This window comes from Oncorhynchus clarkii, chromosome 5, assembly GCF_045791955.1.
Source record: "Oncorhynchus clarkii lewisi isolate Uvic-CL-2024 chromosome 5, UVic_Ocla_1.0, whole genome shotgun sequence".
NCBI lineage: Eukaryota > Metazoa > Chordata > Actinopteri > Salmoniformes > Salmonidae > Oncorhynchus > Oncorhynchus clarkii.
This window is the reverse complement of record NC_092151.1, coordinates 89,039,517-89,061,247: the sequence shown is the minus strand read 5'-3', so window position 1 is coordinate 89,061,247 and position 21,731 is coordinate 89,039,517. Positions and strand designations below refer to the sequence as shown.

The window sequence follows — 21,731 nt, the reverse complement described above, 5'->3', positions numbered from 1 at the left end:
ATACTGGGAAATGGGATTATTTATTTCTTTTAATTTATTTTGTCATATTTTTGTAAGATCTGAAATATAGATAATAAAACAATTTTAAATTGAAATGTCTTATTATTGTTTACACACAAAATATAAAAGTGTGAAACAAATGTAAAATTTACATTGAAACATTAACATGACAACGGACATTACTTTTTGATCACTGCTTTTATTGGAGCGAAGCTGAAAATAAAGTTTGACCTAATATACAATAAAACAGGGTGAAGCATAGAGTGGATATTCAGAACAGTCTAGTCTAGCAGAAGCATAGAGTGGATATTCAGAACAGTCTAGTCTAGCAGAAGCATAGAGTGGATATTCAGAACAGTCTAGTCTAGCAGAAGCATAGAGTGGATATTCAGAACAGTCTAGTCTAGCAGAAGCATAGAGTGGATATTCAGAACAGTCTAGTCTAGCAGAAGCATAGAGTGGATATTCAGAACAGTCTAGTCTAGCAGAAGCATAGAGTGGATATTCAGAACAGTCTAGTCTAGCAGAAGCATAGAGTGGATATTCAGAAAAGTCTAGTCTAGCAGAAGCATAGAGTGTATATTCAGAACAGTCTAGTCTAGCAGAAGAGTAGAGCATGGCTTTACGCTTCAATGGCAGGTACAGTAGGAAACTCACATCGATTGCAGCATCTGGAGCTGAGGGGAAAATAGACTTGCTGTGACTTTGTTGGGCAGCGTAAACATTAACAAAGGTCTGGGGCCTGTTCAGAAGGGTCCAACATAAAAGTGCAAGGAAATGTATAATATAGAGCAGATTACTACTCATGTCAGCTCTTTTCATTACATTTCTATCTGTAGCATTCTGAATAACCTCCAGAATTCAGTGTAGTATTGTACAGTAGTACAACATCAGTACAAGCTGAACCTCTGGAACAAGGCAGGATGGCGACTGCACCTTTCTGTTTATCCATGGCAGTGGTCTGTTACTTACATACCACAGGAGACTGCCGAGGGGAGGACGGCTTGTAATAATGCCCGGAATGGAGCAAATGGAACAGCATCAAACATGTTTTATGTACTTAATACCATTCCACTGATTCCGCTCCAGCCATTACCAAGAGCCCATCCTCCCCAATTAAGGTGCCACCAACCTCCTGTGGTACATATCCCTGTATCCTCTTCTCCACACAACCCCTCCCCCCAGGAAGTTGTCAAAAACAGACATGCAAGGCAAGGCAACCATTAGGTATCAGTGCTTCTCAACATTTACACAAAATACTTATTATAGCTATGTAGCTACATATAGATTTATTTGACAAAAGTCAGATGCAATGTCATTTTTCCTTAGAGAAATATAAAGCCTAGATCTTAATATCTAACAGCTGCCACTGGCTATAGTATTTACACAGGTCTTCATACTGCATACAACATTCTCTCGCTACCCCTCATATTGACATTCTTTGCTCTACCTCTGCTATCACTTGGTTGTGCTGGTAAGGTGAGATCTTCACAAACATACATAATGGGTACATTGATTGCAGTGTAAACAAATTCCAAACAATTCTGGTAAAGTGAGTAGTCAACACCTGGTGACTAAAACAATTTTGTCTTGTCATTCTATAACACCCTTTTTAACAGCATACATTGGCAGAAAGCTGCAAACATTCAAACTAAGCTAGTTAGCTGTTGAGTCACTTGTCATGTTATCCCTATTGACCAGTAGGGGGCAATAGATGAAAGAATTCAGTCCTAAAATGGTACACAGTAAAACAAGCCAGCACAAACTTCAAAACACACACATATTCAGAACAGAATCATGGAAGATAATGCATATTGAACATTAACACAAGTCTGGGAGGTGTGGGGGGGGGTAGTTTCTTCCCCTGTCGTGGTGGCCGGGTTGTGGCAGGCAGCAGTTGACAATCACAATGTGTACTCGGGTCTGCAGAAGCAAACTATGGAAAGGTGTTGCAGTGCCCCCATGAGGCCAAGGCTGGGCAGTGAAGCTGAAAACAACACTGGAGGTAACAACAACAAAAAATAAAAAATGTTTAGTCTTTCCCAGACCAGGGCGGACTCTTTCTCAGATTGTTTGTCTTCATGTCTGTCATGGTGGGCCTGTCCGTGTGCTTCCTCCACAGATGCACGCATCCGTACACACACACACTCCTAAGAGTCCTCGTTCATCTCTTGGCTATCTGTCCTGGCGATTTTGCGTGGAGGTGCTGGACTCCCTCCCTCTCCTTGCTCCTGTTCCCTCTTCTTCGCTGCATTCTGTTCAACAGAGAGGGTAAATATAGTACTGTCACTCACTAAACTGAAAGCATGGACACACCTGATTGACAACCCGCTCCACAAAGTTGATGTTCCCGTTTAAGAGTGAGCATGGCTGACCATGCTTCCCTGTGCCCTGGTCTGTGATAGGTTACAACTGTTGTTGCTGCACGACACCTTACATTCACACCTGGATACATTCACACCTGGATAGCATCTATCTATTCAGAAACCCGAACCCTCCCATCAACCTCACCTTTTTGTCCCAGTGATGATGAAGGTAGCGCAGGAGGATATTGGTTTTCTCTGTGACAATAACTGGTAAGTAAAAGAGAATTTCAAAACTCAAGATTTCATCCCCATCTCAAAACCATAGTTCTATTTCTAGCAGCATATTTTCCCAGAGAAAAAGCTAAATAAATAAAATGTCCATGAAGTCTGTCCTCTCGACTAAGAATGGAGGTACTTACTCTGTTCTGAGGGGTACTCACGTGTCGGGAGGTACACGGACGGTCTTCGGTTCTGTAAAAAGCAATTCATAGAGATTCAGATGGAGCCAGACTTGATGTTCATCCAGACTTGATGTTCATCCAGACTTGATGTTCATCCAGACTTGATGTTCATCCAGACTTGATGTTCATCCAGACTTGATGTTCATCTCTTTCACATGGAAAATGTTCTAATAGTCTGCACTCACCGATGCTTTACACACAGAGTCTGCATGGAACCGACTGAAGTTGCTCTTGTTGAAAACGGGGAGACCCTTTAAGAAATCTGCCTTTAGGAAAAGAAAAGTATTTTGGTTTTGTGTTGTATGGGTAAAGCTGTAGGCTGAACCCAAACAGACAATTTCGCAGAGCATCTTCCATCCTGTAGCTCAAGGGTGACCAAGCCTCCTGCCCTGCAGGATGTCTAGGTTGACCTCTAGCTAAATATGAAGGATGCTCTAAACCACATTTGGCAGCGTTTGGTTTAAACTAGACAAAGTGAGAAGCAAAGAATACTATCGTTTGGGAATTAATTACGTGTCCTCCCAAGTCACCATGACATGGGTGGGGTACACCCCTGCCCTGTTCGAAACGGGGGGCTGATGCCATGGGTGGCTGACACTGGGCGTTCCCTGTCTGTCTGTTTGGTGGATTCTTTCTGGCTATTCTTTTCGGCTAGCTAAGATACAAGTTAGCCAAGTATTCAATGGAAACATGAATGTTACCAAGAAGACAGACAGCAAGCTAGATAATTAATTGAGATCATACGATTAAAACAACTCAGATAAAAAGCCACATGATAAGATCATGACATTTGCTAGCATTACGCTAACTAGCCAAGCTGCCATAACTAAGTTGTCAAGCTAGCTGCCTTCTCTTCACAAAATGTTTTGCCGTGAAATGATCTACCTTATCCATTGTTTTCCCTTTTTAGTGTCCCACGACGTAACGCCGACTGATATCTTGCAGATGGATAGATAATATGGCAGGTAGCTAGCCAAAGCTAACTGTTTTGGCGAGCTAACAGTCGTTAGCTAGCTAGTTGCTCTCAAGCCTAGCCAACGTTTATGAAATCCTCCACATTCACTTGTTACTGGAATCACGCTGTTGTAAACAGTATTGTGTCCAATTACACCACCTGTAATCATTAAACACACCGCATAAAGTAAAGTGAGGCTCATGGCCATAAATACATGTAAACTGCTTTGCTTCGTGGCTAACTCTTTAGCATGATGGTAGCTAAATGCTGCATTTACAGCTCCAACCCTAGCATAACCATTGGCTATTAACCTATCCCACGTGGTCTAAGACCACGATATATCGTATCGTAATTGGACAGAAAGCTGTCTATCATATTTTTTTTCTCCACACAAAAACTTGGGATAGGTTGACAGATAATGGCAGGGAAGAATGGAAGTGATGCATCCAGTCGATTCCTTTCTCTCAATGATCTAACACATATATGGAACGTGCTTTAACCCGTCCAGTTCTTTCTCACAAGTGCATGGATACTGGACCTTAATGAGACATGGGTTTGCTTTGTAAGTAACCACACTCTATTGGCACTCTGCTTCACTGCTATTGTGTAAAGGCCATGGGATATTCTACTTTTAATTACACATGTAGGGTAATAAACATGGTATACAGCTATCCCATAATACTGTTTAAATAAGTTGATGTAGGGCCTATAACATGCAATTGCAGCAAATGTATATACTTTATTTGAGACTTGTGTAGCTGCTCAGTCTGTGATCATTTCTGTGGTAGGCCTATGTGTGACACATGGCTGTGAATAGGTCATTACCAGGGCATCATACTTCTGTCTCTGAGTGACTGCTGGTTTATGGAAGGTCTGCCTGGTCTTGCCTCTCTGGCATCTGGATCCCCTGGTAACTGTTCCTTAGCAACAAACCCAATAGCAACTGCATCAGCCACAGTTGTCAGCTAGAGGAGGATGAGGAGAGAGGAAGATGGGTTATGATTATGGAAACATGTAGCATTTTCCCTATACACTTGTTTGGAAACCAAATGGATTTATTGGCTTTATCAGTTACAATTTCAAATGTGTTCTAGTGTAAATGGAAACAGCTAAGCAGTTTTTACTGAAATTGTACTTTTCAGGGACTGTTTATCAGGGACCGTTTACCCCTTTATCAGTTGTGTGTCAGCTAGGAGGTGAACAAAGTGGCACACGCTGTTCCCAATGTATCGTGTATAGGGTGCCATCTCCATGGAGACAGCTGGGCTGGTTCATTCACAGTGCAGCACTGTAGGGAGAATATGACCTACACTTAATTATATGCGTCTTGCAGGGGTATATTTTGGAAGAGTTCTGCTAGCAAAGTATGCTGCATATTCCAATACGTATTAAAGATTTTGTATCGTTAGTAGCAACGGGTCTACATGTTATTTATTGGTCGGCTGGTGGCGGCACTGTTGTGTCTAGAGCTGGTTCTCTCGCACGTCAATCAAGCGGTAGGGGGCAGCTCCATAATGCGGATACAGGACGAGCGTATGGAACAGTTGGACAAGCGTGAACTGTGCGCTTTATAGATAAAAACTTGCACATGTAGACACCTGGCGTGCGCGTCTACTATGCGTCCACGTTCAAGATGCAATGGAATTGATAAACGCGCCTTTCTTTTAAATTGTAGTTGTCATGTAAACTAGCGGGTGAGAATGTTGAGAACAGTGCTGCAGACTCAAATTAGATTAGTTTATTGGATTGGCTGCAACAGATTATAGAGCTCCTGTTTCGAAGACGCGGTATACGAGAAATACGCGTATTATCTAATAATTGTACCCCTGTGGACGTCGAAAAAAAATAAGGTAAGAGTCTTCGTTTTTGAGAAACAAGAATGTAGGGGTATGAAGCTTGCTGTATGATTATGATGGCATGTTGTGTCAACAGAAGATTAAAAAGCAACACGCACGGTGGAAATGGGCAGATCTGCCAAACCAATTGCGTAACACATTCTCAGAATTTAATTAGCATAAATCAAATACCAAAATGGGATGTGATATGACGTGTGTAAAGTGCCATGGCTGATCTAATGTATCTTGTAAACTGGTGAACAAAGGCGGATAAACATGCTGGCATTCGCTGTGTATTTGTCGCATCAGACGCTCGTTCAGTTTCCCATTCAGACCGGCAGTGCGCAGTCTGCGCACGCTCGGTTGTTTTCCATTCTAAGGAATGGAGTCCTAGAAAATGGAATAGTAGTAAAGACAAAAATGGTTCTGTGCACACCCCTATTGCATGATATTTCCTGAGATAATATGGTACATTCCTGGTTGAGGTTTTCAAAATAAGCTTGGATACTAAATATTTAATGAATTTTTTAAAATAATAATTATATAACTAGATAAAGAATACATAGTCATTAAAATAATGTTCCAGACTACCTTTAGGGTGTATTTTGTGTTTAATGTCACACCAACTGTGTTTGATTGGTTTTATGACCTACTTTTTTAATGATTTGTTTTCAAGACAAAGCTCCTATCCTATAGATTGTTTTGAAGATGTCAACCAGCGATAGGTCAAGTGAAGTGTTGCTTTCTATTGATTGGACCCTCCAGCTGACACCAGTCCATTGGAGGACAAGGAACAAATTATCAGCAGCATTTAGAAATGACTGTGTTTTTAGTAGCAAATAGACTTCTCTCTTGGTTGGTCAACTTGGCCTCTGGTTTAATACAGAACCTATTGCTTACGATATACGTGAATTTACAGCCTGAACACCAGATTTTAGCATCTTATTTAATACCAGTCTATTGCACCAAACTACATGGTGTGGTTAAGATAGTGGTCAGAAAATGGGGTAGTGATACCAGTGAGACCTTACAGGGCTGCTTTGACTCTGCCGGCGGGCTGCTTTGACTCTGCAGGCAGGAGTGTGTTCACAGAGGGAGCGAGCCTTGAGGAGGCCACTGAAGCTATCACTAACTGTATTCATTTATGTGAGGAGATGATTGTTCCTTCCAAAACTGTACATTTTATTTTCTAACAACAAACCCTGGATCACAAAGGACCTGAAAACAACTTTAAATGAAAAGAATATAGCATTTACCACTGGCAACAAGGTTGAGGGTAAACTAATTCAATCCAAATAAAAAAATGCAGATGAAACAGGCTACAAGAGTGTACAAGGAGAAGAAGGAAAGGCTCTTTCAGGAGAGTAAAGATGCTTCGAGGGGTGTTAAAACACTGGCAACCCTTAATAACACCCAAACTCTCCCCTTCTCCCCCCAGAAAAGACTGTGTTGACCTGCAGAGAATCTTAAGTTTTTATTGTAGATTTGACCAACATGACTTTGCAATTGAAAGGTCAGAGATCAGCTTTTCCCTATCTAACATGTCTCACACTGTTACACAATTGTTCAGCTGAAACCAAAAGATGGTGAAGCTATGTTTTAAAAGGACAAAACAAAGTAAAGCACCTGGGCCAGACAACATCAGCGTTCACCTACTTAATGTGTAACTCTGTGTTGTTGTTTTTGTCTTGGCCAGGTCGCAGTTGTAAATGAGAACTTGTTCTCAACTGGCCCACCTGGTTAAATAAAGGTGAAATAAAAACAATAATGTGTGCCAAAAGCAACTGGCAGGTGTTTTCTGTGAGCTCTTTAACCTCTCTCTGGCAGAACATTCCATCCCAATAATATGGAAATTGTCCACCATAAGCCCAGCACCTAAAAAGAGCAACCCTTCCTGCAACAATGACTACTGGCCTGTAGCATTAACCTTTTAGTGGTGAAGAGCGTTGAAAGGCTGGTTCTTCCCCGGCTACTAAAAGAAGTATGCTCCTACACAGGCATGCTTCTGTTCTACTAGATGCATGGTATTTCTGTACAGGAAAAGTGGCATCCTTGATAACAAGATGTTGATAGATCCAACTTCTGAGTATGCTGCCACGTTAACGTGCCAGTCAGAACTAGGAAACTCAGAAATTTGCCACTTGCTAACGTGGTTGAACGCGGCACGTCTATAACTACAACCATTTAGCAAGTCGGACATTTCTAAGTTCCAAATAGGACTTGAATGCGACAGCATCCTCAGAAGTTGGATCTATCAACACCTTGATATCAAGAATGCCAATGTTGCTGTACAGAAATACAATGCATCTTGCAGAACAGAAGGAAAGCCTGAAGTCACACCTCTTAGAAGGAGAGGGATTGTTGTTCATGTTTGTTGACCCTTAGCAGGCCTGAGACTGTCAACACTCTGAGGCCATAGTGACTTCTAATCCATCTGATGATGTATGGGCTTTCGTGGGCACCAATCCCTAAGCAGGGATGACAACCCTCTGGTCTGGGCTTATGTAACACTGTCTTAACTACGCCATTGGCAGGAATGCTGTGTGTCGCTACTGCTAGCCTTGCAGATATTACTTGTCAATTTGTAGGGGTGACAACATTAGGATATCACTGATAGACCAAACTGAGATTTTGTCCCCAATTGCTGACTCGGAAGGAAATTGTCTGGAGTTGCCAAAAAGTGTTCGCTCTTGTTCCTCAGTGGGTAGACAGTGGGGTGATTTGAATGTGTACAATAAGAATGTGTGATTTTTGCTATTTGTGGCCAGTTTCATGCATGTTATGCTGGGTACATCCTAAATAACAGCATTATTGGTCAAGACAGTGGGTGGCAATTTGTCTGAACACTCGTTGCTGTAAGCGTATTATTCAGATAAGACCACATGAATGATGTCAACATCAGCTAAATTAATTAAATCGGGAACAGATCCACAGCATAGGAGTAGGAGTGATTCAAAATAAATAAAAAAGCTGTGCCAAACCACAAAACAGCCAACGGTTGCAGTTTGTGGGATTAATGTAAGAGGTCCCACTCAGTGATTTGTCATTCAGATTGTTGTGACGAGACATATATCTGAGGGGGTTTCAGGCGCCACTGGAATTCTGAATAATATTAAAGCCATAGTATCTCTATCCCCAGTTATTATCTCTATCCCCAATTATTATGAACACTGAGGGAGACTGCTAGGAAAAGGAGGTGTGGTCTAGAGACAGTATTTTAGGCAGGAGGACGCTATGTTAATCTACAGTGCCTTCAGAACGTAGTCACACCCCTTTGACTTATTGGGGGGAAAGTGTTACAGCCTGATGCGAAAATGTATTAAATTGAAACAAAATAATAATAATCACTGGCCTTTACACAATACCTCAGGATGTCAAAGTGGAAGGATGTTTTTTGAAATGAACAAATTACTTCAAAGTAAAAGCTGAAATGTCTTGAGTCAATAAGTATTCAACCCCTTTGTTATGGCAAGAATAAATGCGTTCAGGAGTAAAAATGTGCTTAACAAGTCACAATTTAATTCAAAAATATATATATTTCACCTTTATTAAACCAGGTAGGCCAGTTGAGAACGAGTTCTCATTTGCAGCTGTGACCTGACCAAGATAAAGAAAAGCAGTTCGAGACATACAACAACACAGAGTTACACATGGAATAAACAAACATACAATCAATAATAAGTTGCATCGATTCACTTTGTGTGCAATAATAGTGTTTAACATGATTTTTGAATGACTACCTCCTCTCTGTACCCCACACATACAATTATCTGTAAGGTCCCTCAGTCGACCAGTGAATTTCAAATACAGATTCAACCACAAAGACCAGGGAGGTTTTCCAATGTCTCGCAAAGAAGGGCACCTATTGGTAGATGGTTAAAATTTTTAAAAAGTAGACATTGAATATCCCTTTGAGTATGGTGAAGTTATTATTTACACTTTGGATGGTGTATCAATACACCCAGTCACTACAAAGATACAGGCATCCTTCCTAACTCAGTTGCCGGAGAGGAAGGAAACCATGCAGTGATTTCACCATGAGGCCAATTGTGCCTTTAAAACATTTTAATGGTTGTGGTTATCAGGATAAGGCAAGACCCAGATGCAGACCGTGTCGAAGTAACAATGTTTACTACAGCAACAGAGGCAAAGGTACAGGACGGCAGTCGGGCTCAGGGTCAGGCAGAGTGGTCGGCGGGTGGGTTCTGCATCAGGACAGGCAGGGGTAAAAAAAAAAAAGAGATGCTGGGAAAAGACAGGAGCTGACAGGACAAACGCTGGTAATCTAGACAAACAAGATGAACTGGCAACAGACAAACAGAAAACACAGGTATAAGTACACAGGGGATAATGGGGAAGATGGGTGACACCTGTCGGGGAGTGGAGACGAGCACAAAGACCGGTGAAACAGATCAGGGCGTGGTAGGAGAATTGAGGATGGATCAACAACATTGTAGTTACTCCACAATACTAACCTAATTGACAGACTGAAAAGAAGGACACCTGTATGGAATAAAAATATTACAAAACATGCATCCTGTTTACAACAAGGCACTAAAGTCATACTGCAAAATAAAATTGGCAACGCAATTAACCTTTTGTCCTGAATACAAAGTGTTATGTTTGGGGCAAATCCAGTACAACACATTACTGAGTACCACTCCCAATATTTTCAAGCATTGTGGTGGCTGCATCATGTTATGGGTGTGCTTGTAATTGGTAAGGACTGGGGAGTTTTTCAGGATAAAAAATAAACGGAATGGAGCTAAGAATAGGCAGAATCCTAGAGGAAAACCTGTTTCAGTCTGCTTTCCATCAGACACTGAGAGATGAAGGACAATAACCTAAAACACAAGGCCAAATCTACACTGGAGTTGCTTACCAAGATGACAGTGAATGTTCCTGAGTGGCCGAGTTACAGTTTTTACTTAAATCTACTAGAACATCCTATGGCAAGACCTGAAAATGGTTGTCTAGCATTGATCAACAACCAATTTGACAGAGCTTGAAGAATTTTGAAAATAGTAGGCAGATGTTGCACAATCCAGGTGTGGAAGCTCTTAGAGACTTACCCAGAAAGACTCACATCTGTAATTGCTGCTTCTCCAAAGTATTGACTCAGGAGTGTGAATACTTATGTAAATGAGATATTTATGTATTTTATTTCAATAAGTGTGCAACAATTGAGAAAATATATTTAATCAATTTTGAATTCAGGGTGTAACACACCAAAGTGTAGAATAAGTCAAGGGGTGTGAATACTTACTGAAGGTACTGTATATTCTACCTCGACCTGACATGACTACTTATTAACAGTAAGGTGTATGGTCTGTGATAGATATATAATAAGCTATTAAATATGTACTCGTATATAATAACTTATTACGTCTTTAACACAGTATAGGTGTTTACGTTATGGCCTTTCCGAACATACACTGAGAGAAAACGGAGGGCAACACCACAGTAGTCAAGGACAGGGACACGTTTGCTAGGATGTTCAAACCTGATGTGTCTGACATCAAGGCCTACAGATATCACAAAACACATAGCACTGTGTGGGAAGTGGAAGTATGCAATAAAGAGAGGGGAGGAGAGGAAGGATATGTGAAATGTTTTACTATAATCCTCCTAATCCAACCACAGTGACCAGTAGGGCTGAGGTTGAACAGTCTGTATTTGCACATGAGCACTCGGCATAGTCTAGTTTTGATTCACATTCGGTTGAGTTGTCAACTAATGTGAATTCAACTTGAAATGAACAAATCATTTCACCATGTCATTTGATTTAGGTTCAAAGTTGGGTGGGAAAAAAACGATGTGTAGGTGACGTGCATGTGTGAATGCATGTAATCTTCTCTTCATTCAGAGTAGTCCCACTCCCCCAAAAACTTATTCTGGAAGACAACGAGTGTACCCATTGTCACACTGTAGCCGGCTTTAACTCAACCATGGGCTACTGCTGTCCTTTTCTATGAATACCCATAAGGCCTTGCTAGAGGAAGAAGCTTCATATAAGAGCCTATAATAAGCCACGCCTGAAGGAAGATTGACAAGCTTTAACTAGTCACCGACGTGTCTACGGAGTCACTCTTCCATCGCTGAGATATTGTGTGTTCATTATTCTGCGGTACTTAGACTAACCTTGTCTCTGGAGGCTTTAGAATAGGGATTATCCTACTAGCGTGTGTGTGTAGTAAAACAGCAGACATTATTATTACCCTCATGAGTCATATGCAATAGATGTTTATGTGTGTGTGTCTGTGTCTGTGCATGTGTGTGTGTGTGTGTGTGTGTGTTTCCCTCCAAGGGCAGCCATGTTGACCACCTTAATGGACGGCCTCCTCTGCTGCCTGACAGGGAAGTCGGCCAACGTCGTGGTTCCCATAGAAACCTCGGAAGCCGCCGATGGCTACGAGTTCGTGGAGGTCAAACCGGGTCGTGTCTTGAGGGTCCGACACATCATCCCGGAGCGGGAGGTGGTGGACGAGCCCAGGGGCCCTGGGGGAAGCGTCCACCGTAAGAGGAAGATCACAGTGTACCGTAATGGGCAGCTACTGATAGAGGACCTGGGCGACGCGGCGAGACAGGAGCTGTTACACGCTCAGAACGGAGACACACAACCCAACTGCACCGTAGAGGTGGAGCTCGCAGACCCATCGTCCAATCCAACTCCCACCGCTGACCCCAAAGCGGACAAGACCGGGTCAGTGGTTGGAACAGGGGGAGCGGCGACATCTCCAGCCCCGACCCTCGGATCAGCCCCAGATCTGACCCAGCAGCCCCGGAAGCGGCGGCGGAAGCCCAAACGCACAGTGGTGATTGACAGCGAGAGGAAGATCACGTCGTGTAAGGGAACACACGCAGACGTGGCAGTGTTCTTCGTGCACGGCGTGGGCGGTTCCCTCGACATCTGGGGCAGCCAGATGGACTTCTTCTCCCGTCTGGGCTATGAGGTCATCGCGCCTGACCTGGCGGGTCACGGGGCGAGCTCGGCACCTCAGATCGCGGCAGCGTACACGTTCTACGCCCTGGCTGAGGACATGAGGGCCATCTTTAAGAGATACGCACGGAAGAGGAACATCCTCATTGGACACTCCTATGGGTGAGAAGACTGAAGTGTGTTCGCTACAGACACTACATAATGAACACTACATAATGAACGCCAGATAATGAACGCCAGATAATGAACGCCACATAATGAATGCCAGATAATGTCTCTGTCTTTTGATCTCCCAGAATGATATCTGATTACCATTTCTCTTTCCTCTCTCTCTCTCTGTCTCTAGTGTGTCGTTCTGTACGTTCCTGGCCCATGAGTACCCAGACCAGGTCCACAAGGTAGTGATGATAAACGGAGGAGGTCCCACAGCGCTGGAGCCCAGCCTCTGTTCCATCTTCAACCTGCCCACCTGTGTGCTGCACTGCCTGTCCCCCTGCCTGGCCTGGAGCTTCCTCAAGTAACACACAGTGTGTGTGTGTGCGCGTGTGCCTGTGCCTTCCCTCCCAGTCATTCACATTCCATTCAGCCGGCTCAATGCTACATGATACTTTTTGCCCTATACACATCATGAGTTTGCTACAACCTAGCCTACAAATTAAAGTTTATAATGTAGGTGCACAGGTCGAGAGACAAATTGGAGCAATTAAGGTGACAGACAGTGACACATTCAATACCGCCCTGCACACTTTTGCCTTCATCTAGCTGATCTGGGGTGTAACCTTTTAGTCCAAACAGTTGCAAAACGATTTGCAAATAAAATGAATCAGTTAGGTCCCTCCCCATTTCATTCCTTTGAATATTTTTTTTGCTACAGAATCTGCAGAATGGCCTCCCCAGTGGCGCAGTGGTCTAAGGCACTGCATCGCAGTGCTAGCTGTGCCACTAGAGATCCTGGTTCGAGTCCAGGCTCTGTCGCAGCCGGCTGTGACCGGGAGACCCATGGGACAGTGCACAATTGTCCCAGCATCGTCTGGGTTAGGGGAGGGTTTGGCCGGCAGGGATCTTGTCCCATCGCGCACTAGCAACTCTTGTGGCAGGCCGGGCGCAATGCCCTATGGGAGTTCAGTGATGGGACAAGACTGTAACTACCAATCGGATACCATGAAAAAGGGGTAAAAAATAAATAAATGTTAAAACAATAATGAATCTGCGGGATGAATACACCCCTGATCACACACAGTTCACATTCATAGCAACCACATACAGCATCATCACATCCACATGCTCTCCTCTCATCTTTTCCCTTCACTTGTGGACTTCAGTGCACAATATAACAGTTGTCTGTGATCCGGCGCAAAAACCTCTCCAAGCCAAACCGTCATACCATATCCACTAACCCAGGGCTACCAACTTTTGAAGAAATCATGGAGTGAGATTTGCTATGCGAATTTCATTGACCCCTGGCACAACCCCTAGACGGAGGTCTGGGGTCCTTCCCCGGGAAAACATTAGTTTTCTAGCTAATTTCCGTATTTTGACACGTTTTAGGTCTATGACCAGGGTGGAAAATAGAAATACCTTTTCTCTCTTTGTTTCCAAAGAGCTGGATGTTTAAAAATGTTCTAGTTGTAACAATTAATTTCTCAAAATCACCCAGCCTTCAAGAAAAATCGAATGGATCGATATTCAGATGGTTTATGCCTACTAGTTGAAGATCGTTGCCATCATCTTGTGATCAAAATTATCTCTGCCTAGCATGTGCACAAAACTAAAATGTCAACAATTATATTTTTTTATGTCTTATTCAAAACTGATCATGAATAGCTGCAAAAATACATAGCCTCATATAATTCATTTTCAAAAACACAAGTAGACATTTCAGATTTCAAATATGTGATGACAGTGGCAAAATTTGGAAGAAGTGGATTAACAGTAGTGTTATTGCTGACAAGCACACTAATTACCCTATATTGTAGGCAATTATTAAGGATGGGAATTCCCCCCCCCCTCTAGAATGAAACACTTTTGGGTTCTACATCTGTTTGGCATAATCAATTTCATAGTTACGCATCAGGTAACCCGACCAAACTTCCCTGATAAAACATACCGTAGGTCTGTCTGCTGCCTTTTCGTTGTCACAGTCGAAATGCCAATCACCAAATGAGGAGACCAATGCAAGTGATGATTAAATCGACTTTAGTACATGCTGTCAAAGGGCTGCATTCTGCAATAGGGACGGGAGTAACAGCAACCTCATTTTGTTGATAACATTGTACATAAAACAGCTCTACCCGTGCTGCGCTTTTTACAGTTTTATAAACTCGGCGGAGAACGTTATCTTTCCATTCAGCATTTTGGAGCGTTTCTTTAAAATGTGCGTCCAATCCACTTGATTCCTTACATAACTAGACCTATCATATGCTTCAATGTGTCGCGGTTCACAGTGCTGTGACAGGACAATGAAACCGGATCCGCTCGCGATGTTACTTTGCAGGCTCAGGCGCTCCGATTTCAGAACACCTTGGAGGCAGCACAGTTAAAAAGCTAACGCGCTGACTTATAAGAAAAATGAAAATAGCACTTTTCTATGCGGGGGATAAAACTATATATACAAAAGTATTTGGACACATTTTCAAATTAGTGTATTCAGCTATTTCAGCCACACCCGGTGCTGACAGGTGTATAAAATAGACAAACATTGGCAGTAGAATGGCCTAACTGAAGTGCTCACATTTATGCCCTGCTAGAGCTGCCTCGATCTACTGTTAGTGCTGTTTTTGTGTAGTGGAAACCTCCTAGGATCAACAACGGCTCAGCTGCGAAGTGGTAAGCCACACAAACTCACAGAACGGGACCGCGTAAAAAATCTTCTGTCCTTGGTTGCAACGCTCACTACCGAGTTCCAAACTGCCTCTGGAAGCAATGTCAGCGCAAGAACTGTGTCCATGGCGCCGAACAGCCGCACTCAAGCCTAAGATCACCGTGTGCAATCTAGCGTTGGCTGGAGTTGTGTAAAGATCTCAGCCATTGGACTCTGAAACAGTGGAATCGCGTTCTCTGGATTGATAAATCACACTTCACCATCTGGTAGTCCGACAGATGATTCTGGGTTTGGCAGATGCCAGGAGAACGTTTCCTGACCGAATGCATAGTGACAACAAATTTAGTGGAGGAGGAATAATGGTCTGGGGCTGTTTTTCAAGGTTCGGGCTAGGCCCCCTTAGTTCGCTACAGCATACAATGACATTCTAGACTTTTTAGAATTCTGTACTTCCAACTTTGTGGCAACAGTTTGAGGAAGGCCCCTTCCTCTTTCAGCATGACAATGCCCCCGTGAATAAAGCGAGGTCCGTACCGAAATGGTTTGTTGAGATTGGCATGGAAGAACTTGACTGGCCTGCACAGAGCCCTGACCTCAACCCCATCGAACACTTTTGGGATGAATTGGAACGCCGACTTCGAGCCAGGCCTAATCGCCCAAAATCAGTGCCTGACCTCACTAATGCTCTTATAGCTGAATGGAAGCAAGTCTCATCAGCAATATTCCAACAGCTAGTGGAGGCTGTTGTAGCAGCAAAAGGGAGGACCAACTCCATATTAATGCCCGTGATTATGTAATGAAATGTTTGACAAGCAGGTGTCCATATACTTTTGGTCATGTAGTGTATATAAGAGGTGTGGCATGTGAGGAGGGTCAAATGTGTGAGAGTTGGCAGCTCTGGCTAACCGCTACATTGTTGTCACAATGTTAACGTTATAGTTCATTCAAACTTCTTCGGGATCAGTGTCCCTTCCACGGGATGGTTGAGCTAACATTGGCTAATGCGATTAGCATGAGGTTGTAAGTAACAAGAACATTTTCCAACATTTCCCATATCTGACATTGGCAGAAAGCTTAAATTATTGTTAATCTAACTGCTCTGTCCAGTTTACAGTAGCTATTACAGTGAAAGAATACCATGTTATTGTTTGAGGAGAGTGCACAGTTTTGAACACGAAAAGTTATTAATAAACAAATTAGGCACATTTGGGCAGTCTTGAGACAACATTCTGAACAGAAATGCAATGGTTCATTGGATTAGTCTAAAACCTTGCACATAGACTGCTGCCATCTAGTGGCTAAAATCTAAATTTCAGCTGGGCTGGAATAATACATTATGGCCTTTCTCTTGCTTTTCAAAAATGATGGTACAATTTTTTTTACAAAAGAACAGTTGTATTTTTTATTTTATATGATCTTTTACCAGATCTATTGTGTTATATTCTCCTACATTCCTTTCACATTTCCACAAACTTCAAAGTGTTTCCTTTCAAATGGAACCAATAATATGCATATCCTTGCCTTAGGGCCTGAGTTACAGGCAGTTAGATTTGGGCATGTCATTTTAGGCAAAAATTGAAAAAAAATGTGAGGATCCTTTTAACAAACTAGAACTGATGCGTTAGTAAACCCACAATCCAATACATGTGTACAATCACGCAGTGCAGTGTACAGCAAGCAGTTACCCCGGTGGCAATACTTTTATAAACCTGAAAGCTTACCTTGACTTGCAGTGTTGGATTGCCTTAGCCAGCTAGCTAACATAAATAGCATTCCACTCTGTTTGAGTCAGGTTGTTGAGTAGGCTAAATTAGCTGCATTAGCTAGCTAAGTAACTGAAAAGTAAACTCAGAAGAAAAAATACAAAAACATCTCTCTCTCTCTCAAAATGTATTTGTTCAAAACTGTTCAACTATTGTCCTTCAAAGTGCTAGCTAGCTGTAGCTTATGCTTTCAGTACCAAATTAATTATCTGATCCTTTGATTGGGTGGACAACATGTCAGTTCATACAGAGCACAAGCTCTGATAGGTTGGAGGATGAAAGTTGTCATAATTACTGTGTAAGTCTATGGATAGGGTTGAGAACCATGGTTTTGTATTGAAGTCAATGTAGCAGGGAAAATAGCTGTCCTCCGGCTACACCATGGTGCTACCCTACAGAGTGCTGTTGAGGCTACTGTAGACCATTGCAAAAAAAGTGTGTTTTAATCAGTTATTTGGTGACATTTATTTTGTAAAGTTTTATCTGAAAAGGATAACTTGGCATTTACCAAGTAGGATGGTCCTCCCCATCCTCCTCTGAGGAGCCTCCTCTGCTCCCAGGCCTACTTCAATACAGTCAAACTTCTGTACAAAAACCTTTCAGCCTACTGTATGTTGTTCAAGTATGATTTCTTATGCTCCTCCACTCACTCTCTCCTCTTCCTCTCCTCTGCCTCTGCGTCCAGGGCTGGGTTTGCCCGTCAGGGTGCGAAGGAGAAACAGCTGTTGAAAGACAACAATGCCTTCAACGTGTCCTCCTTCGTGCTGCGTGCCATGATGAGTGGTCAGTACTGGCCAGAGGGCGACGAGGTTTATCATGCAGAGATCCCAGTGCCCATCCTGCTGGTGCACGGCATGTACGACAAGTTTGTTCCCATAGAGGAAGATCAACGCATGGCGGAGGTGAGCGGGAAACCTTAACGCCAACTCTAACCCTACCTTTAAACCGAACTCTGAGCCTAGTATTAAACCTAACTTTAAAGATAACTCTATGCCTAGCTTTAAAACATAAAACCTGAACCTAATCTAACCTCCCTGCCTCCGCTCAGATCCTGTTGCTGGCCTTCCTGAAGATAATCAACGAGGGCAGTCACATGGTGATGATGGAGTGTCCCGAGAGTGTCAACACCCTCCTGCACGAGTTCTTCCTCTGGGAGCCTGACTCCCCGCCCAAATCTAAGCCCTGCCCCGAAATCGGCACCAAGAGACCCGAAACTGCCAAGATCCCCACCGCATCCAACGGAGGAGCAACGCCAGAAAGCAAAGCCAAGACCAAGTAACCCAGAGGGGGATGTGTGGTATTAACTCCAGTCAAAGCAGACACAGACAGTGTCCGAACATTGCTGGTTGTCCTAGGCTATGTCTCCTAAGGTGCAGGGAGCTGGTTTGAACTGGTCTGGGCTGGTTTTAAACTGGTCTGAGCTGGTTTGAGGTGGGATTTGAGGAGGTGGAACACAGCACACAGGGTCAGACGGGCCCATTTTTGGGTCTGAGCCACCAAAGAAAGGAAGGGCAGGAGAGCTGGCAGGTATGGACGGACAGAGTGACATATCAGAGTACAACAAGGGGGAGGTCTATTGTATTGTTCCTGGTCCTGTTCTGATTAACTGGTCCCTGGCTGGGACTGGAGACAGGTGGGAGTGAACATTTTTGAGAAGCTCTGAAGAGGTGCTGAGTTGGAGAGGATGGTCATGGTGAATCTGGTAATGGTTTTGGTTGTGTGTTGCTGCTTTGTGGTACCAGTACCCAGATCTAGACTCAGTCCCATGTGATGGCTTGTCAGTTGCCCAACCGCGTGGAAATGTCAGAGCATGGGTGGGTCAGAGAGGGAAAAATAATATATTCAACGGGATCAAGTGACACAGAGAACGTTGATAGCCAAGAAGACTGCTTGTTAGGCCCAGGTTCAGTCAGTTCCAGCGCTAACCGGCCCAAACGGACAACTGCTGCATGGCTGTTTCATTGTTTTTGTTTAGGCGATATCGGAGGTGTCTCTGCGTTGGAACTGTCAAATCTGTGAGCAGCTGCTCTCGTCGTCATAGTCACAAAACCACACCCGTTCTTAAATCCCCCCCTGCATTAGGAGGTTCAGAAATAACGAGGATTTCTATCAGCCTTAGAGGTGTAGATTACAACACATTCCTGTGTTCCAACTTGTAACAAGTCTGCATGGGGTTATTACTAATCCAACTCGGCACATCCAATGGCAATGTCCACGATGGGTAGAACGCCAGGAGCCGCTTGCTGATTCGACAGCTCCAACGCTGTTACATCTCCGACAGGAAGAACTGATCTGAATCTAGCCCCCTATACTACTCACGCCAACGGGTAGACAGAAACCCCAGAACTAACTTCTGTTTCCTTACAGTACTTCTGCACATGGGGGTTAAATATTATGTATGACGATCAACGGTGCTTTTTGAGAACTAGCCTACTACATTTTATTTATGCAGCATTCATACAGTATTTAAAAGCACTTCCCCGTCAGAAGGATTACAACAGGCAGGCTAACTATGTTATGCTATATCTAAAGATGCACAATAACAACTTTGAGGGACTGGAGTAAGACCCATGTTTGACTGTCCTACAAAGTTTCCTTGTGTATTTTATGGGGGAAACAAATATGTTTCCTTATTAGCTGCAGGTTACCTAGGAAACACACAGGGGCAGATGTGTGTTTTGGACCCCTTTAAGAAGGAGAATTGTACTGAATTCTAGCGTTATATTTCTCACCAAAACTATGCTAAACAATTATGATTGTTTGCCTGTTTTCCAGGTAGAAGTGAAATAAGCTCTGAAAATGATATTGCTACACCAAAAATTGCTTACAACCTGAGAATTCTTCAGTGCCACATAGCCGGTTTTCTCTGTGGTGTAACTAGCATCCCACTGATAAGTGTCACAAAGACTGTGTTGAATAACAGTGTATTAAATACTGAATCCATCCCTAGCACTGATGATCTGCACTGCAGCGCTCTAGAAATGTAAAGGCAATGTTCCCACATTCATGGTAAACACTGCATATGTCGGTTCAATTGGAAATGACCTTCCAATTTAAGTTGAGCCACAGCGCGGATCTTCAGCACCACGGATTGAATTAACCCCTTACTCTTTAGCTAGGTGTGCACCAGTGGAGGCTGCCAAGGGGAGGACGGCTCATAAGAATGTCTGGAATGGAGCGAATGGAATGGCATCAGACACCTGAAAACCATGGAAGCCATGTGTTTGATACCATTCCACCAATTCCGCTCCATCCATTACCAAGAGCCCGTCCTCCCCAATTAAAGTGACACCAACCTCCACTGAATGATGCCCTTCACCTGTATTCCACAGGACAGGCGGTGTCAGGTTGATCTCCTGTCCAATAAGACTGTTACTCAAACTATTTGGTTTAACTCTGGTCTTAGCACTGCAACAGTCCTCTGTTACTGTTGGTTATGGAAAAGTCAGTGTCAGTGGAGGCTGCTGAGGGGAGGACGGCTTATAATAACGGCTGGAACAGAGCGAATGGAATGTCATCAAACACCTGGAAACCATGGAAACCATGTCATTGTTGTATTTAATACCGTTCCACTGATTCCGCTCCAGTTATTACCACGAGCCCATCCTCCTCAATTAAGGTGCCACCAACCTCCTGTGGTCAGTAGGTCACCCACGAACAACAATATGCATTTTGAAAACATAACACTTAACAGGGCCGTGAGTATACTTTTGATAAAAAAATGCAACTTTTACAAGCAAATAATGATGCTTATATAGGTATTGATGCTGAAAAAAATGAGTGAACAGGAGTGAATTAAATTGAGAATTGAGTTCTCGCTAGTCAGATGGGTTTAGCTTTATGATCCTCAGTCGTGTTCCCAGTGGAACATCACTAAGTATTTTAAATCTGAATGGTCCTGAATCTGTGTCAACTATCAGTTTCACATTTGTGCCCTTGTGCTTCTTAAATGTGTCACTGTGTTCGCCTTTGATATTGATTGCAGCAATGAAGTGCTGGAAGAATGTTCAGTTCACCAAAAATAAAATATGAGGAATATTATACCATGCAATCATTTTTAAATGTTTTTAAAGCCAGGTGTGTTACAAATATATTTTCTGTGTTAAAATCACATGCAGTTTCAAGCTACAAGTAGCGAGTATTTGCACTATGTACTGTGCTTAACATTAGAATGACCGAGACTTGCCTTCAGTACATACAGTGGAAAGCTGACAAGTGGATACTGTCTACTCATCCCAAGGAAGTGTCCTGTACTTGGGCGACACCTTGTGTCTGGCCTGAGTATTGCAGTTTGAAGAAACTGGGTTTACCCACCCTAATTCAGTTACGTCACATAGATGTCCACGTTAGGAATACAAAATTATACCATTAAATTCACTAGCAAATCTATAGAACGAAGTGGTTTAAATGGCTTAGGCTACTTGGTTTGAGCCAGTTTACATATTTGCTCTGTCAGTTAGCAGATACTGTTGTCCAGCGTGACTTTACAATCTAAGCTCAGCACGCCGAGGTAAATATTTTTTTCTGGTTAAAGCGTTCGGCCAACTGCTCACGGTCTTTTCACAGCAAGAGGAAGGAGGTGGACATGGTGTACTAACAGCCGAGGAGCAGCAGCCTAAATATCTTTAGAAGATTTTGAATTCACCGTGA

At 43.1% G+C, this 21,731-nt stretch overlaps 2 protein-coding genes across 3 annotated transcripts; one reads left to right on the top strand and one right to left on the bottom strand.

Moving 5' to 3' along the window:
• Positions 1–11: 11 nt before the first annotated feature.
• On the bottom strand, positions 12–3,994 carry LOC139409517 (DET1 and DDB1 associated 1). 2 transcript variants are annotated; one of them, XM_071154787.1, is made up of 5 exons: positions 3,653–3,994; positions 2,953–3,033; positions 2,726–2,777; positions 2,512–2,573; positions 12–2,255 (listed from the first exon to the last, which is right to left on the bottom strand). In XM_071154787.1, exons 1-5 carry the CDS (start codon positions 3,659–3,661, stop codon positions 2,151–2,153), a joined length of 309 nt encoding a protein of 102 aa, XP_071010888.1. In that variant the 5' UTR covers positions 3,662–3,994; the 3' UTR covers positions 12–2,150. The 2 variants fall into 2 exon arrangements, with proteins under 2 accessions (XP_071010888.1, XP_071010889.1); XM_071154788.1 differs by having other exon boundaries at positions 2,747–2,777.
• A 1,233-nt stretch (positions 3,995–5,227) lies between these two features.
• LOC139409515 (abhydrolase domain containing 8b) lies at positions 5,228–21,132 on the top strand. Its single transcript, XM_071154780.1, has 5 exons — positions 5,228–5,572; positions 11,865–12,659; positions 12,844–13,014; positions 17,767–17,983; positions 18,130–21,132. The coding sequence occupies exons 2-5, from the start codon at positions 11,872–11,874 to the stop codon at positions 18,358–18,360; spliced, it is 1,407 nt and encodes a 468-aa protein (XP_071010881.1). The 5' UTR covers positions 5,228–5,572; positions 11,865–11,871; the 3' UTR covers positions 18,361–21,132.
• Positions 21,133–21,731: the final 599 nt, after the last annotated feature.